The sequence below is a fragment of the Chiloscyllium punctatum genome, chromosome 14 (assembly GCF_047496795.1).
Source record: "Chiloscyllium punctatum isolate Juve2018m chromosome 14, sChiPun1.3, whole genome shotgun sequence".
NCBI classification, from domain to species: Eukaryota; Metazoa; Chordata; class Chondrichthyes; order Orectolobiformes; family Hemiscylliidae; genus Chiloscyllium; species Chiloscyllium punctatum.
The window spans coordinates 41,406,119-41,423,650 of record NC_092752.1 but is presented as its reverse complement, the minus strand read 5'-3'; the positions used below and the strand labels follow the sequence as shown (position 1 = coordinate 41,423,650).

Genomic DNA, 17,532 nt, shown 5'->3' with positions numbered 1-17,532 from the left:
TCTCGGAATGGCAGCCAGTGACAAGTGGTGTCCCGCAAGGTTCACTGTTGGGGCCACAGCTGTTCGCTTTACATATAAATGACTGGACTGAGGGCACTCTGGCGAAGTTTGCCGATGATATGAAGTTAGGTGGACAGGCAGGTAATTCTGAGGAGGTGAATTTAAGACAGTTTAGGAGAGTGGTCCAGGAAATGGCTGGTGAAATTCAACATTAGCTAATGCGAGGTCTTGGACTTTGGAAAAAGGCATGGACTATTTTCTAAATGGTGAGAAAATTCATAAAGCCGAAGTACAAAGGGATCTAGGAGTGCTAGTCCAGGATTTTCTAAAGGTTGACTTGCAGGTTGAGTCCCATGATTAGGAAAGCAAATGTAATGTTGTCATTTTTCTCAAGAGGGTTGGAATAGAAAAGCAGCGATGTACTTCTGAGACCTTTTAAAGCTCTAGTTAGGCCCCATTTAGAATACTGTGTCCAATTTTGGGCCCCACACCTGAGGAAGGCCATACTGGCACTGGAGCATGTCCAGCGCCATTCATACGGATGATCCCTGGAATGGTAGGTCTAACATACGATGAACGGCTGAGGATCCTGGGATTGATTTAATTGGAATTAGAAGGTTGAGGGGAGTTCTAATAGAAACTTACAAGATAATGCATGGCTTAGAAAGGGTGGATGCTGGGAAGTTGTTTGCATTAAATGGGCAGATGAGGACCAGTGGGCAGAGCCTTAGAATTAGAGGGGGTCAATTTAGAACGGAAATGAGGAGACATTTCTTCAGCCAAAGAGTGGTGGGCCTGTGGAATTCATTGCCACGGAGCGCTTTGGAGGTCGGGACATTAAATGTCTTCAAGGCAAAGATTGATAAGTTCTTGATCTCGCAAGGAATTAGGGCTACGGGGAGAGTGCAGATAAGAAGAGTTAAAATGCCCATCAGCCATGATTAAATGGCGAAGTGGACTTGATGGGCCAAATGGCTTTACTTCCACTCCTATGTCTTATAGTCTTATGGAGTTCTGCTGGAACTGTGGTGGGTAATACATTGTATGATGTTGAGTGCAACTACATTGAGGGCGTGATTCAGGTGAAATTCTTAAAGTGCTCTTTCCAGTAAGCACTGACTGCCTCTCTGTCCTTTGTGAGCGCCACTCCATTCTTACCCTCAGGATAATTTATTTGATTGCTTGGGTCACAGTGGTTGCATTGACTTAATGACACCATGTGTTTAAATGAGCCTTATTATTAGCGCTTACTTCATTTTTAACATTTCTTTACAGTGGATGAATTGTGACCAACCTCTTGATTTTAAAGAAAGAAGTCAGTTAAAATTGAAATTTTAATTTCCTGTTGATTGTCTTAGTTTAATTTTGAGGACCAAATAATTAAGTTCATTATAAAATTTCTTGTAGGTTTGTATTTATTTTTAATTGGATTGAAACTGTTCACCACCGGTTAATGCTATGGTCCCTAACATTTTCCAGGTTTCTAGCATATTTACAATTTTTAAAAATTAACAAAGAAATTTGCATTAAATTTTGGAACCACTTTTTGTATTGTTGAAATCTTTTATTGGTGTTGAAAATATTTCTATGTGGTGTTTTCCTCCATTCTCAAGCTGAATAAAATAGTTTAGCTTAAATGAAGTAGAATATCAAGGCTTCCCAGTATGTTTTTATTCCCCTTCTTCCTTCTCTAGTTCTTTTGAAAAATACTATTGTCCTCATATTGATTTTTCTTCTGGCAAAAGAAAGAATTCACTAGTCACATTCTATATTGGAATATTGTTTTTATCCAGTGCCCACACGTGTTCATTTTTGCAAAGACCACTGAAAATAATTATTGAAGTGAAAGTGCAACTGTTTGTTTTTCCATTCTAAAAGTCTAGCGGCAGAGAAGCTAATTGCCCCTTTCTGGGAAACCATGTAATTCTATTAGCATTGATTTGCAAATTTAAAAAAACAATAGCGCAACTTAACCATAGACACAAAAGGGGAGTTGATGCCCAAAGATATTATGAAGATCTACAACTTTCTCGACTCAAGGTTGTGGATGTTTCATTACTGAATATATTCAAGGTTGAAATAGACAGATTTTTGATCTCCCAAGTTTGGGTCGAGTGATATGCAGGTTTTGGGTCAGGCCAGAAAGTGGAGTAGAAACTGAATATTGCATTATCAAATTGAACGCAGGGCAAGCAAACTTGAAGAACTGTATCATCTCCTTTTGTCCTTATTTCTTGTGTTTCTCCATGCTTTAGATTGCAGATACTGTTGTGTTAATTTTGCGAAAAATAATGTAATATTAGCAATGACTAATTATATGATATAAAAGTTTCTGGAAGTGCAAAGGCAGTAAAATCAGATCTGTCTATTAAAAAATCTTAGCAAAACAGTGGGATTAATTTCTTGAGGAACAGAAGTCAAAACAGAAAAGTTATGTTAAAAAGTTATAGAAGCTTGATTAAATCACCATAGTCTCCACTTGTAAGAAGGAGTTAGAGGGAAAACAGGAAATATTAAATGAGTTAGGCCTCTTTTCTCCAGCAAAGAGAAGACTAAGAAGGGTCTTGGTGGAAGTCTTCAAAATTATGAAGTGATTTGATGAAGTGTGTTTAATGTTTTTCTATTTGTGCGAGTCTATAGACACTATAAAAGTAAGATAACTTCATAATTTAATTTATTAATTAGGCGAAACAGTGGTTAGAATTTGGAACTTGGTATTTTCAGTTAATAACACAGATCCACTTTAAAAAGGTGCTACAGAAGAACATAATAAGGGAAATAATTTGAAGGACATATCCATAAGTTAGATGAGATAAGAGTGGAGGAAGCTCATGTTGAGCATAAAGATAAATATCCAATTTTGATGCTGTGTTTGGCCCTCTGGTAAGATTTCAATCTCACGTCCACATCCACACCATCACTCTTATATGTACATCTCCACATTTATTACCCAACTCCGCACCACCTTAGCCATCTCTGTAATCTCCTGCATCTCTGTAACTGTTTGTAATTTATCTACTGCTCTAATTCTGGGCTTTTGAATATTCAAAGCTTTAATTGCTCCAGCATAAGGCTTTCAGCTGTCTAAGGTAAAAACAATGACTGCAGATGCTGGAAACCAGATTCTGGATTAGCACCACTAATCCTTTCAGCTGTCTAAATCTGAGCCTCTGGCATTCCTGACCAAGGGCTGTCTACTTCTATAACCCTTTTTACTCATTTACAGAACTCCTTAAAATCTGTCTCTGATGGAGCATTTAGTCATTACCCCAAATATCTCTTCATGTGGATCATTGTTAGTGTTACAGTGCTCCTATTAATCAGTTCTGAGATACTTTACAGTGTTAAATGTGCTGTATAATCATAAATTGCTCTTGTACAAGTGACTTTCTGTGCTATAGATATGATGCAATAGGTCTTTGTACAGCACTTTTGTGGTTTTAGATGTGGTTACTGATCAAATTTTTACCCATGTCTCTGTTGCATTTTACAGTGATATTGGTATTGGTCAGTCCCAAGATGACAGTATAGTCGGGTTGAAGCAATCCAGATATATTGCACCTGCATTGCCTGTAAGTGGCACCTTATCGTCCAGTAATCCTGACCTGTTGCAGTCTCATCATCGCATTCTTGATTTTAACACTACACCAGGTGAGTGCTCGTTTATTCCAAAGTAATTGTGCCCTTTTTAGATCGTGTTTTATGTGTCCCTAATGTTTTTGTAGGGGAAGAAAACTTGTTCTTACTAAGTTTATTCTTCATGGTACACAAAAGTAGTTATTTTGAAACGCAGTTATCAGTATCAGTGTAATAGAGTTCAGTGCTTGACAGGGAGTAATGTGAAACCATCTTAAATTCTAGGCTTAGATAAGGCTGTTGAGTGTGATGAGACAGAGACCCTTCACGGTTAACTATAAAGGACTGATGGTGAGTAGAATCACTGAAGATTAGTTCAGGAGAAAAAAAATTCTAAACCAACTTAATCTTAAGTAGCAGAGTTAAAATGTGTGGTGATGGAAAAGCACCCCCGGTTAGGTAGCATCCGAGGAGCAGGAGAGTCAATGTTTCGAGCATAACCTCTTCTTCAGACACTTCCTCTCTATGTTAATCTACTCCAGATTTGATTTAATATTGACAAGTGTACCTAGATATAGTGAAAAGTTTTTTGTTTTGCATACATTATCAACAGATCATACCAAAGTGCATAAAGGTAATAGAATGTTGCGGTTCTGTTCACCGAGCTGGGAATTTGTGTTGCAGACATTTCGTCCCCTGTCTAGGTGACATCCTCAGTGATTGGGAGCCTCCTGTGAAGCGCTTCTGTGATGTTTCCTCCGGCATTTGTAGTGGTTTGAATCTGCTGCTTCCGGTTGTCAGTTCCAGCTGTCCGCTACAGTGGCCAGTATATTGGGTCCAGGTCGATGTGCTTATTGATAGAGTCTGTGGATGAGTGCCATGCCTCTAGGATAGTAATCTGACTATGCCGATCAATTCTTGAAAGGTTTTAGTATCTGGTGCCTTGGGGAAAGTTGGGCTTCTAAATACAGAAAAGGCTGTGACTCCATGGGCTGTCAGGAGAATTACTCGTTGCTTTCTATCTGCCACAAAGTAATTTGCCTTAAAAAAAAATTCAATCTTTCTATCTCTAGGCCTAATCCTTGACTTTAGGGTCAAACATGTCCAGCTTCCCAAACAAAGGCATGATTCAAAAATGCTTTTTCACCCTCAAAGATGACTGTTGTGAGCAGGTTTCTTCAGGATCATGCTTTACTCTTGTCAGTGCTGAAATAACTCCATAGATACCAGTATTCCATTACAAGTCATCCTTTCTGTATATATGAACAGTCATTGCCTCTAGTACTGCCTCTTCAGAGTCAGCTATCAAGGGTGGCAGTATCTTTGATACACTCCTTTTTATTTGTCAGCCAGGGCTCCCTGACAGGCCATGTTAACAGCACCAATCAGAGGACTCATGTTCTATGAAGTCTAGCTGACTGACCTTGTTAAAATCACTACAGAAAGCTTTAGCGGGACATTGGCCAAATGCAGACAAATGCAGTTAGCTCAGTTACGGAAACCTGGTCGGCATGGATGAGTTGGGTGAAGGGTCTGTTTCCATGCTGCATGACTCCATGATTCTTTTGTCGGTTACCTAAAATCTGTGCCATGCCTCTGTGTTGCTATTTTGTGCAAGTTTGTCTAGTTTTTTCATTTTCTGTGTTTGCTTCAAACAGCAACAGTGACATTCTGTGGGTTTTTGACAGCTAGCTGTGACTTTTGTCCAATTGGTCTTATGTGGACTATACCCTTGTAACCACTGTTTTATTGCTGTCCAGTCAGCTTGCAGCTCCTGCTTGTACTCTCCAAGAGCACCTTTGACTGCCTCATGGAGGCAGCGTTCTTCTCTTTTAGTTACATTAACGTTCGGACTTTGTACTCCATCCCAGGGATGGAGCATATATATTCCCCTTAACTGGTCAAGGCTTTCCCATGTCTTCATTGGCCCCTTCTTTGGGTGAGGCATTTCTTTAAACCACCTGTCCATATTTTCAGGGGTTGCAGGTCCATGCAAAGTGTGCATTTCAGTCCATAGGAACGGATCTCCCTCAATACTGTCCTCTAATCTCTGCCTGACCATTTTTTTCAATCTTTACTTTCCTGGCTTTAAGGGGTTGTAAAAATGGTACTGGGAATGTACAGTCCTCATTGCTTTCACTACTTGAGTCTCTCTGTTTCCCAAGGATAATAGCTTTATTTTTCCGAATTACTTTCTGGAAGCCTTGAGTGATCGGGTACAAAATCTGTGGGCAAGGGAACCCGGGAAGAAACTGACAGGATGGGGATGGTATTGTTCTGTATGCTACACTTATTCAGAGATAAACACTGCTTACAGCGTGTACTGATAAGGTGTGAAAATGCTGTAGAATATAGTGAGCTAGTGAGTGATTTAATAAAGATAACCTGTAACACAATATCTCTCAGATTTCCAGAAGGTGTTCAATAAGGTGCTGCATACAAGACTCATCCATAAGGTGTGGGAAATGTACTAGCATGGACTGTTTAACCAATTGAAAGCAGAGAGTTGGGATAAGTGGGTGTTGCTCTCATTGGAGATCACTGGTGAGCGGGGTGCACAGGGGTCGGTGTTGGGCCTGCAACTGTTCATGATATATGTAAATGATTTGGAAGAGGAGACCGAGTGTACCGCATCCAGGTTTGCTGATGACACTAAATTGAGTTGAAAGGCAAACTGCAGAGGATGTGGAGGGTCTACAGTGAGATTTAGATGGGTTGTGAGAGTGGGTAAGGGTCTGGTAGATGGTAGATGTGAAGTTATCCACTTTGGAAGTAATAATAGTAGGTCAAATTATTATTTAAATGGTGAGAGATTGCAGCATGCTGTTGTGCAGAAGCACTTAGGAGTGCTTATACATGAACCAGTAAAAGTTGACTTGCAGGTGCAGCAGATACTGAGGAGGGCAAACGGAATATTGGCTTTGATTGCAAGAGGGATTGAATTTAAAGCAGGGAGGTTCTGCTGTAACTGTACAAGGTATTGGTGAAGCCACACCTGGAGTATTGTGCACAGTTCTGGTCTCCTTACTTGAGGAAGGATACACTGGCTTTGGAGGCGATGCAGAAGAGGTTCACCAGGTTGATTCCGGAGATGAGGGAGTTACCCTGCGAGGAGAGGTAGGGTTGCCTGGGACTGTACTCGCTAGAATTTAGAAGAATGAGAGGGGATCTCATAAAAACATATAAAATTATGAAAAGGATAGATAAGACAGAGGCAGGCAAGTTGTTTCTACTGATTGGACAAACAGGCAGAAACTAGCCACCAGGATACATGGACGTCAACTAGCCATAAAAAGACATGTCCATCTCTCACTAGTACCCTTATAGGATAAGGAAGGACACCACTTTGACTGGGACAACACATTCATCCTAGGACAAGCCAAACAGAGACATGCACAAGAATTCCTAGAAGCATGGCATTCCAACTGGAACTCTATCAACGAGCAGATTGACTTGGATCCCATTTACCACCCCCTGAGAAAAAGAACAGGATATAAAGTCACCACAGGAAATGGCATCACCAACCCAAGAAAATCCAAACATATAAATAGAAAGTGGGCTACACCACCAGTGCTTCATGTGGAGGCTTACTAAAGATGTTACCTTGTATGGTGACAAAACATCTGAAAACGAACCTTGCAGCTCAGCAAGCAAACCTACATCCAGAACCTCAACCTGAGCTACAAATCTTGTCAAAACATGCTAATGGCAAAGCAAGCTACACGGGCCAAATGGCCTACTCCTGCTGCTTTTACTTTGAAACAAAATTATTTTTTATTTCCAGCATAGTCAAGTATAGCAGATAAATGATGCATTAGGTATTGAATGCTGTAAGACTGAGTAGATTTTAAAATGATTACATGGTCCCACCAGCTTGCTGTTTTAACTGACAAGCTGATGTAAGCATTATCTCATTTTTAAGGATCACTTCCTCAGCACAGAAGTCACTACCTTTAATGAACAAGAAGTGTGGGGAACGCTTGATACATATGAACATAGAGTCGAGTGTGTGGTGCTAGAAAAGCACAGCAGGTCAGGCAGCATCCAAGGTGGAGGAGAAATCGATGTTTCGTGCAAGAGCTCTTCATCAGGAATGGCTCTTGCTGGAAGCATCAATTTTCTTATTCCTCACATGCTGCCTGATCTGCTGTGCTTTTTCCAGCACCACATTCACGACTCTGATCTCCAGCATCACTTTCTCCAATATCTAGATTAGAGTAGTGCTGGAAAAGCACAGCAGTTCAGGCAGCATCCGAGGACCATTAAAATCGACGTTTTGGGCAAAAGCCCTTCATCAGGCAGAGAGCCTGAAGGGTGGAGAGATATAAGTGAGAGGAGGGTGGGGGTGGGAAGAAAGTAGCATAGAGTACAATAGGTGAGTGGGGGAGGGGATAAAGGTGATAGGTTGGGGGGGGGGGGGAAAGGGTGGAGTGGATAGGTGGAAAAGAAGATAGGCAGGTAGGACAAGTCATGGGGACAGTGCTGAGCTGGAAGTTTGGAACTGGGGTGGTGGGGGAAGGGGAAATGAGGAAACTGTTGAAGTCCACATTGATGCCCTGGGGTTGAAGTGTTCCGAGGCGGAAGATGAGGCGTTCTTCCTCCAGGTGCCTGGTGGTGAGGGAGCGGCAGTGAAGGAGGCCCAGGACCTCCATGTCCTCGGCAGAGTGGGAGGGGGAGTTGAAACGTTGGGCCACAAGGTGGTGTGGTTGATTGGTGCGGCTGTCCCAGAGATGTTCCCTAAAGCGCTCTGCTAGGAGGTGTCCAATCTCCCCAGTTTAGAGGAGACTCCATCGGGAGCAACGGATACAATAAATGATGTTGGTGGACGTGCAGGTAAAACTCTGATGGATGTGGAAGGCTTCTTTAGGGCCTTGGATGGAGGTGAGGGAGGTGGTGTGGGCGCAGGTTTTGCAATTGCTGCGGTGGCAGGGGAAGGTGCCAGAATGGGAGGGTGGGTTGTAGGGGGGGCGTGGACCTGACCAGGTCGTCACAGAGGGAATGGTCTTTGAGGAAGGTGGAAAGGGGTGGGGAGGGAAATATATCCCTGGTGGTGGGGTCTTTTTGGAGGTGGCGGAAATGTCGGCGGATGAGTTGGTTTATGCGAAGGTTGGTAGGGTGGAAGGTGAGCACCAGGGGCATTCTGTCCTTGTTACGGTTAGAGGGGTGGGGTCTGAGGGCAGAGGTGCGGGATGTGGACGAGATGCATTGGAGGGCATCTTTAACCACGTGGGAAGGGAAATTGCGGTCTCTAAAGAAGGAGGCGATCTGGTGTGTTCTGTGGTGGAACTGGTCCTCCTGGGAGCAGATACAGCGGAGGCGGAGGATGGCATTTTTGCAGGAGATGGGGTGGAAAGAGGTGTAATCCAGGTAGCTGTGGGAGTCGGTGGGTTTGTAAAAAAATGTCGGTGTCAAGTTGGTCGTCATTAATGGAGATGGAGAGGTCCATGAAGGGGAGGGAGGTGTCAGAGATGGTCCAGGTAAATTTAAGGTCAGGGTGGAATGTGTTGATGAAGTGCTCACCCTCCTCATGGGAGCACGAGGTGGTGCCAATGCAGCCATCAATGTAGCGGAGGAAGAGATGGGGAGTGGTGCCGGTGTAATTACAGAAGATGGACTGTTCTACGTAGCCAACAAAGAGACAGGCACAGCTGAGGCCCATACGGGTGCCCATGGCTACCCCTTTGGTCTGGAGGAAGTGGGAGGATTCGAAGGAAAAATTGTTAAGGGCGAGGACCAGTTCGGCCAGACAAATGAGTGTGTCGGTGGAAGGGTACTGTTGGGGACGTCGGGAGAGGAAGAAACGGAGGGCTTGGAGGCCCTGGTCATGGCGGATGAGGTGTAGAGGGATTGGATATCCATGGTGAAGATGAGGTGTTTGGGACAGGGGAAACGGAAGTCTTGGAGGAGGTGGAGGGCGTGGGTGGTGTCTCAAACGTATGTGGGGAGTTCCTGGACTAGAGGGGATAGGACAGTGTCCAGGTAGGTAGAAATGAGTTCAGTGGAGCAGGAGCATGCTGAGACAATGGGTCGGCCAGGGTGGTCAGGCTTGTGGATCTTGGGAAGGAGGTAGAACTGGACTATGAGGTTGGAAGCAGTGGGTAGGAGATCTCCTAAGATTGAGGTTCTGTATGGCCTGGGAAATGATGGTTTGGTGAGGTTTGGTCGAGGGGGCGGTAGGAAGAGCTGTCCTCGAGTTGGCGTTTGGCTTCAGCGGTGTAGAGGTCAGTGCGCCAGACTACCACTGTGCCCCCTTTATCTGCTGGCTTGATGGTGAAGTCGGGATTGGAGCAGAGGGATTGGAGGGCTGGGCATTGTGATGATGAGAGGTTGGGAGGGGATAGACAGGTTGAGGCAGTTAATGTCCCGGCGGCAGTTGGAAATGTAGAAATCAAGGGCAGGTAATAGGCCAGCACGGGGCGTCCAGGTGGATATGAGCATACATATAAATTTAGAAGGAGTGAGCCATTTGTCTCCTCCAGTCTATCCTAACATTCAATAATATAATAGCTGATTTGATTGAAACCACAAATTCACATTTCCACCTATCTCGATAATCTCCATTCCTTAATAAATGTCTTCCTAATATTTGAGGAAACTGCTTCCACCACTTTTCAGGAAGAGAATTCCAAAGGTTCTCAACTCTCTAGAGAAAAATCTTTATCTCATCTCTCTTTTAAATGGGTGACTCTTAATTTTCAAACAGTGACCTCTAGTTCTAGATCCTCCAATAAGGGGAAACATTCTCTTCATATTTACCCTGCCCAAGACCCTTTGGTAACTTCTGTGTCTTAAGTCACTTACTATTCTTAACTCCAGTGAATACACGTCTAACCTGTCCAAGCCTTTCCTCAGATCCCCATTCCTTGTAAGGTTTGTAAACCTTTCTGAAGCTGCTTCCAACATTTACATCCTTGAATAAAGTGATCATTACTGTACATAGTAAGTCTCCCTGTATAACTGAAGCATAATCTTCCTACTTTTTTATATTAAATGTCCCTTTCAATAATTGATAACATTCTATTAGCTTTCCTTGCTTGCGATTCATGTATTAGGATACCCAGATCCCTCTGCCCCTCAAAGCTCTGCAATCTTCTGTTCATTTAGACAATATGCTTTTGTCTTATTCTTCCTGCCAAAATGGCCTTTTACAATTATGGGGCGAAAGTGAGGACTGCAGATACTGGAGATCTTTCACATTTTCACAGTTACCCCATATTATACTCCATTTGTCTCGTATTTGCCTGCTCCCAAAACCAATTGATAACCTTTTGTAACCTCCTTATGTCTTCTTCTTAACTTAATTTCCTATTTCCTTTGTATGGCTTGATGAATCAGCTATTCTTTTCCTGCCCATTGATTTCAAATGTTCACACAGTCTTAATAAAGCACTCGACCTTTATGCTATTCATTTATTCAGTTTGTTTTTCTTTCGAACAGAGCTACCAGATCAAGTTTTAAGAGTTTTCAAAGCCGACCAACAAAGTCGCTACATAATGATCAGCAGAGATACCACTGCAAAAGAAGTGGTCATTCAGGCACTTCGTGAATTTACCGTAACTGCTGCTCCTGAATCGTATTCGCTGTGTGAAGTCTCTGTCACTCCTGAAGGTGTAATCAAACAAAGACGGCTTCCAGATCAATTATCAAAGCTTGCTGACCGAATCCAGCTCAGTGGAAGGTAAAGATGAGGAAGTTATCAGAATCCAGGTTCTTTCAAAGAATACAATAGAAATAAGCTTGTTTTGCTTTATTTTACATGAGGAAAATATGAAGTTTGAATTTGCATTTCAGCCATTGTTCATAGGTGTAATACATAGCATTGCAAAATGGCTCAGTACTCTGGGTGAATTTCTTTTCAATTGTTTTGAATTAATTTTGTCAAGTTTTATTTTTCCATTCCAATTAGTTACAAGTTTATTTCCAGCCACTTGTTCAGGGGATGGGTGTTGTAGAATGCATAGAAGTACATGAGTTGATTTATTCATGGGTGGCATGGTGACTCGGTAGCTAGCACTACTACCTAAGCACCAGGGCTGAGGGTTCAGCGCCCCCCTTGGGTGACTGTCTGTCTGTATGGAGTTTGCACATTCTCCCTTGGCCTGTGTGCTATGGTTTCCTTCCACAGTCCAAGATGTGCAGGTTAGGTGGATTGACCATACTAAATTGCCCATAGTGTACAGGGATATGCAGGCTAAGTGGATTAGCCATGGGAAAAGTAGGGTTATGGTGGATGGGTGGGATGCTCTTCGGAGGGTCAGTGATGACTCGATGGGCCGAATGGTCTGCTTCCACAGGGATTCTGTGACTCCCTGATATTTCTTATTGGGCCTGTCCTTTCAGTGAAACCAATCGAAATAAACTTTTGTAAGGATATTGGGTTGAGAGTAGTAAAGTTGGAAGAAAAAGCAAACAAGGAGGTAAAAGTCAGTGGTGGCTCTGAATACTGGGATAAATTCAGAATCCAGCAAAGTGAACTTAAAAAAGGTAACAAAGAGAGAAAAAAACTATACAAAAAAATTAGCACAGAATACAATAACTGACAATAAGATCATCTTTAAATATATAAATAGGAAGTGAGAGGTAAAATTGAGTATAGGTCCCCTTGAAAATGAGTCTGGGGAGCAAGATCGTGGCAGTGAGTTAAACAGGTATCTTGCATAAGTCTCTATGATAGAATATACTTTGAACGGCTCATTAATACTAAATATACATCAGAAAAATTACATACCATCACTAGAGACGTATTATTATACAAACTAATGGGGCTAAAGATAAGTCCACTGACCCTGATGGCTTGCATCTGAGGATCCTAAAATAAGTAACTTCAGAGATAGTAGATGCATTGGTTGTCATTTTCAAAACTTTTTTCCATCTGGACAAGTATTAGTGGATTCAAAAAGGGAGGGAGGCAGGAAGCGAGTAACTATAGCCTAACATCTATTGTTGGAAAGATATTGGAAACAATTATTATTGAAGTAATAGCAACACTTTTGCAAAATCATAATCTAATCAAGCAGAGTCGATAAAGTCTCATGAAAGAGAAATAAAGTTTCTGACTAATTTATTAGATTATTTTGAAGAAGTCTCAGCCAGAGTGGATAGACAGAAACCAGTGGATGTGTTGTATTTGGACTTCCAGCAGACATTCGATAAGGTACCTTCCAAAAGGTTCAATCAACCCAGTCCAACAACAGCACCTTCAATTCATGTTGGAAGTAATATATTGGTGTGGATAGAGAATTGACTATTGGACAGGAAAAAGGAGTGAAATAAAGGGTTCTTTGCAGGTTGGTGACTTGTGATCAGTGAGATGCCACAGGGATCAGTGTAGAAATCGCATTTGATTACATATTAATGACCAAGTAGGAAATAAATGTACTATAACCAATTTTGCAGACAACATAAAAATAGTTGGAAAAGCAAGTTGTAAGAGGTATCGATTGAGTGGGTAAGGGCAAAAAGTTAACAAATAGTGTATAATGTGGGAAAATGTGAAGTTGTCCATTTTTGAAGGGAGAACAAAAGAACAGTGTAATGCAGTAGTCCCACCGTACCTGCGGATGATATGTTCCAAGATCTACCACAGTAGCATGAAACCGTGGATAGTAGCAAACCAATTCATTTCAATAGGAAATTTACCTTCCTGGCAGCCCCCTGAACGTTCTCTGTAATGTGTCCAGGCTATGGTAAACTGCGGGAAACTGAAACCGTGCAAACTGGACCCGTGGATACAGAGGTCACCCTGTGTTTAAATGGAGAAAAGGTGCGGAAATCTGTAGCACAAATAGATTTTAAGGGTACTTATGTGCGAAACATAGAAAGCCAGCATGCAGATGCAACAGGTAATCAGGAACGTTAATGGAGTGTCGGCCCCTATTTCAAGGGATTTGAAGTTGGGAAGTCTAACTGCAACTGTACACGATACTCATAAGGCCACATCTGGATTTGGTTCCCTTATTTAAGGAAAGATATAATTTCAAAGGAAGCAATTCAGAAAAGGTTCACTTGGATGATCCCTGATATGGAGAGATTGTCATCTGAGCAAAAGCTAAACATGCTGAGCCTGTCGTCACTAAAGGTTAGATGAATGAGAGGGGGTGATCTCATTGGAACAAGTAGAATTCTTAAGTGGCTTGACAGGATAAGAGTCGCGAGGGTGTTTCTCTCATGGGAAAGTTGAGGGCCAGAGGGCATAGTCTCAGAATAAAGGAGTGTCAATTTAAGACAGAAATAAGGAGAAATTTCTTCTGAGGGTTGAGAGTCTTTTGAACTCCTTGCCACAGAGAATTGTGGGTACTGAGTCTTTGTGTATATTTAAGGCTGAGATTGATTTTTGATCGTAGAACATTACAGCACAGGCCCTTCGGTTGTCAATGTTTAGATTAGATTAGATTCCCTACAGTGTGGAAACAGGCCATTCAGCCAACAAGTCCACACTGATCCTCCGAAGAGTAACCCACCCGACCCATTTCTCTTTTACTAATGCATCTGACACTATGGGCAATTTAGCACGGCCAATCCACCCTAACCTGCATATCCCTGGGCATTACAGGACAATTTAGCACAGCCAATCCACACTAACCTGCACATCTTTGGACGCTGGAAGGAAACAGGAGAACCCGGTGGAAACCCACGCAGACACTGGGCGAGGGGAGAATGCGCAAACCCCACACAGACAGTTGCCCGAGGCTGGAATCGAACTTGGGTCCCTGGCGCTGTGAGGCAGCAGTGCTAACCACTGAGCCACGCTACCCTGTGAAACCAATCCGAAGCCCATCTCACCTGCACCATTCCATTCTTGTCCATGTGCCTATCTAATAACCATTTAAATGCCCTTAAAGTTGCCAAGTCTACTACTGTTTCAGGCAGCGTGTTCCACAACCTACTACTCTCCCTGAGTAAAGAAACGATCTCTGACATCTGTCCCCTCAATTTAATACTATGTCACCTCATGCTAGCCATCACCATCAAGGAAAAAAGGCTCTCACTCTCTAACTATCTAACCCTCTGATTATCTTACATGTCTCAATTAAGTCACCTATCAACCTTCTTCTCTCTAATGAAAACAGCCTCAAGTCTGTCAGCCTTTCCTTGTAAGACCCTCCCGCCATACCAGGCAACATCCTGGTAAATCTCCTCTGAACCTTTTCTAAAGCTTCCACATCCTTCCTATAATGCAGTCACCAGAACTGCACGCAATACTCCACACCTGAGTTTTATACAGCTGCAGCATGACCTTGTAATTCTGAAACTCAATCCCTTGACCAATAAAAGCTAACACACCGTATGCCGCCTTAACAATCCTATCAACCTGGGTGGCAACTTTCAAGGATCTATATACCTGGACACAGATCTTTCTGCTCATCTACTCTACCAAGAATCTTACTATTGGCCCAGTACTCTGCATTCCTGTTACTCTTTCTAAAATGAATCACCTCACACTTTTCCGCGTTAAACTCCATTTGCCACCTCTCAGCCCAGCTCTGCAGCTTATCTATGTCCCTCTGACCTGTAACATCCTTCAGCACTATCCACAACTCCACTGACCTTAGTGTCATTCTCATATTTATGAACCCATCCTTCTATGCCCTCATCCAGGTCATTTACAAAAATGACAAATAGCAGTGGACCCAAAACAGATCCTTCTGGTACACCACTAGTAACTGAACTCCAGGATGAATATTTCCCATCAACCACCACCCTCTGTCTTCTTTCAGCTAGCCAATTTCTGATCCAAACCACTAAATCACCATCAATCCAGTGCCACCATATTTTGTGCAATAGCCTCCAGCGGGAAACCTTATCAAACGCCTTACTGAAATCCAAATACACCACATAGAACATTACAGCGCAGTACAGGCCCTTCGGCCCTCGATGTTCCACCGACCTGTCATGCCAATCTGCAGCCCATCCAGCCTACACTATTCCATGTATGTCCATATGCTTATCCAATGATGACTTAAATGTACATCAAACACTTTACCCTCATCCACCTGTTTGGTCACCTTCTCAAACTCAATAAGGTTTGTGAGGCACAACCTACCCTTCACAAAACAGTATTGACTATCCCTAATCAACTTATTCCTCTCTATGATAATAAATCCTATCTCTTATAACCCTTTCCAACACTTTACCCACAACCTAAGTAAGGCTCACTGGTCTATAATTACCAGGGTTGTCTCTACTACCCTTCTTGAACAAGGGGACAACATTTGCTATCCTCCAGTCTTTTGGCACTATTCCTGTTGATAATAACGACCTAAAGATCAAAGCCAAAGTCAGTAATCTCCTCCCTGGCTTCCCAGAGAATCCTAGGATGAATCCCATCTGTCCCAGGGGACAGATGGGATTTTTGCACTTGCCAAAATTGCTAACACCTCCCTCCTTGTGAACCTCAATCTCATCTAATCTAGTAGCCTGTGTCTCAGTATTCTGCTTGACAACCTTGTCTTTTTCTAGTGTGAATACTGACGAAAAGTATTCATTTGGCACTTCCCGTTTCCTCAGACTCCACGCATAACTTCCCAGGACTATCCTTGATGGGCCCTAATCTTATTCTAGTCATTCTTTCATTTCTGATATACCTCCAGAAAGCCTTAAGGTTTTTCTTGATCCTATTCGCTGACTTCTCATGTCTTTTTCTGGCTCTTCTTCGCTATCTCTTTATCTTTCCTGGCTAACTGGTAACTCTCAAGTGCCCTAACTGAGCCATCACATCTCATCTTAACATAAGCCGCCGCCTTCCTCCTGACAAGAGATTCAGCTTCCTTAGTAAACCACGGCTCCCTCGTTTGACAGCTCCCTCCCTGTCTGACAGATACGTACTTATCAAGGATCCGCAGTAGCTGTTCCTTGAACAAGCTCCACATTTCAATTGTGACCATCCCCAGCAGTTTACATCCTCATCCTATGCGTTCTAAATCTTGCCTAATCGCATCGTAATTGTCTTTCCCCTAGCTATAACTCTTGCCGTGCAGTATATACCTATCCCTTTAGAACATAGAACATAGAACAATACAGCACAGAACAGGCCATTCGGCCCACGATGTTGTGCCGAACGTTTGTCCTAGCTTAAGCACCTATCCATGTACCTATCCAATTGCCGCTTAAAGGTCACCAATGATTCTGACTCTGCCACTCCCACAGGCAGCGCATTCCATGCCTCCACCACTCTCTGGGTAAAGAACCTTCCACCCTTCACCTTAAATTTATGTCCCCTTGTAACACTCTGTTGTACCTAGGGAAAAAGTCTCTGACTGTCTACTCTATCTATTCCTCTGATCATCTCATAAACCTCTATCAAGTCACCCCTCATCCTTCTCCGTTCCAATGAGAAAAGGCCTAGCACACTCAACCTATCCTCATACGACCTATTCTCCATTCCAGGCAACATCCTGGTAAATCTCCTCTGCACCCTCTCCAAAGCTTCCACATCTTTCCTAAAGTGAGGCGACCAGAACTGCACACAGTACTCCAAATGTGGCCTTACCAAGGTCCTGTACAGCTGCAACATCACCTCATGACTCTTGAATTCAATCCCTCTGCTAATGAACGCTAGTACACCATAGGCGTCCTTACAAGCTCTATCCACCTGAGTGGCAACTTTCAAAGATCTATGAACATAGATGCCAAGATCCCTCTGCTCCTCCACCTTACTAAAAACCCTACCGTTAACTCTGTATTCTGCATTCTTATTTGTCCTTCCAAAATGGACAACCTCACACTTGACAGGGTTGAACTCCATCTGCCACTCCTCAGCCCAGCTCTGCACCATATCTAAGTCCCTTTGCAGCCGACAACAGCCCTCCTCACTATCCACAACTCCACCAATCTTCGTATCATCTGCAAATTTACTGACCCACCCTTCGACTCCCTCTTCCAAGTCATTAATAAAAATTACAAGCAGCAGAGGACCCAGAACTGATCCCTGCGGAACTCCACTTGTAACTGGGCTCC

At 42.9% G+C, this 17,532-nt stretch overlaps 1 protein-coding gene across 10 annotated transcripts in view; it reads left to right on the top strand.

Annotated features, from left to right (window-relative positions):
• rapgef2b (Rap guanine nucleotide exchange factor 2b) overlaps window positions 1-17,532 on the top strand; it is a 389,412-nt gene that overhangs the window by 304,394 nt on the left and 67,486 nt on the right. For all 10 annotated transcript variants that reach the window (XM_072584246.1, XM_072584244.1, XM_072584245.1 and 7 more), the window contains 2 exons: window positions 3,494-3,651; window positions 11,014-11,254. In XM_072584246.1, coding sequence (XP_072440347.1) covers window positions 3,494-3,651; window positions 11,014-11,254 — 399 coding nt within the window. The remainder of the gene's footprint in view (window positions 1-3,493; window positions 3,652-11,013; window positions 11,255-17,532) is intronic.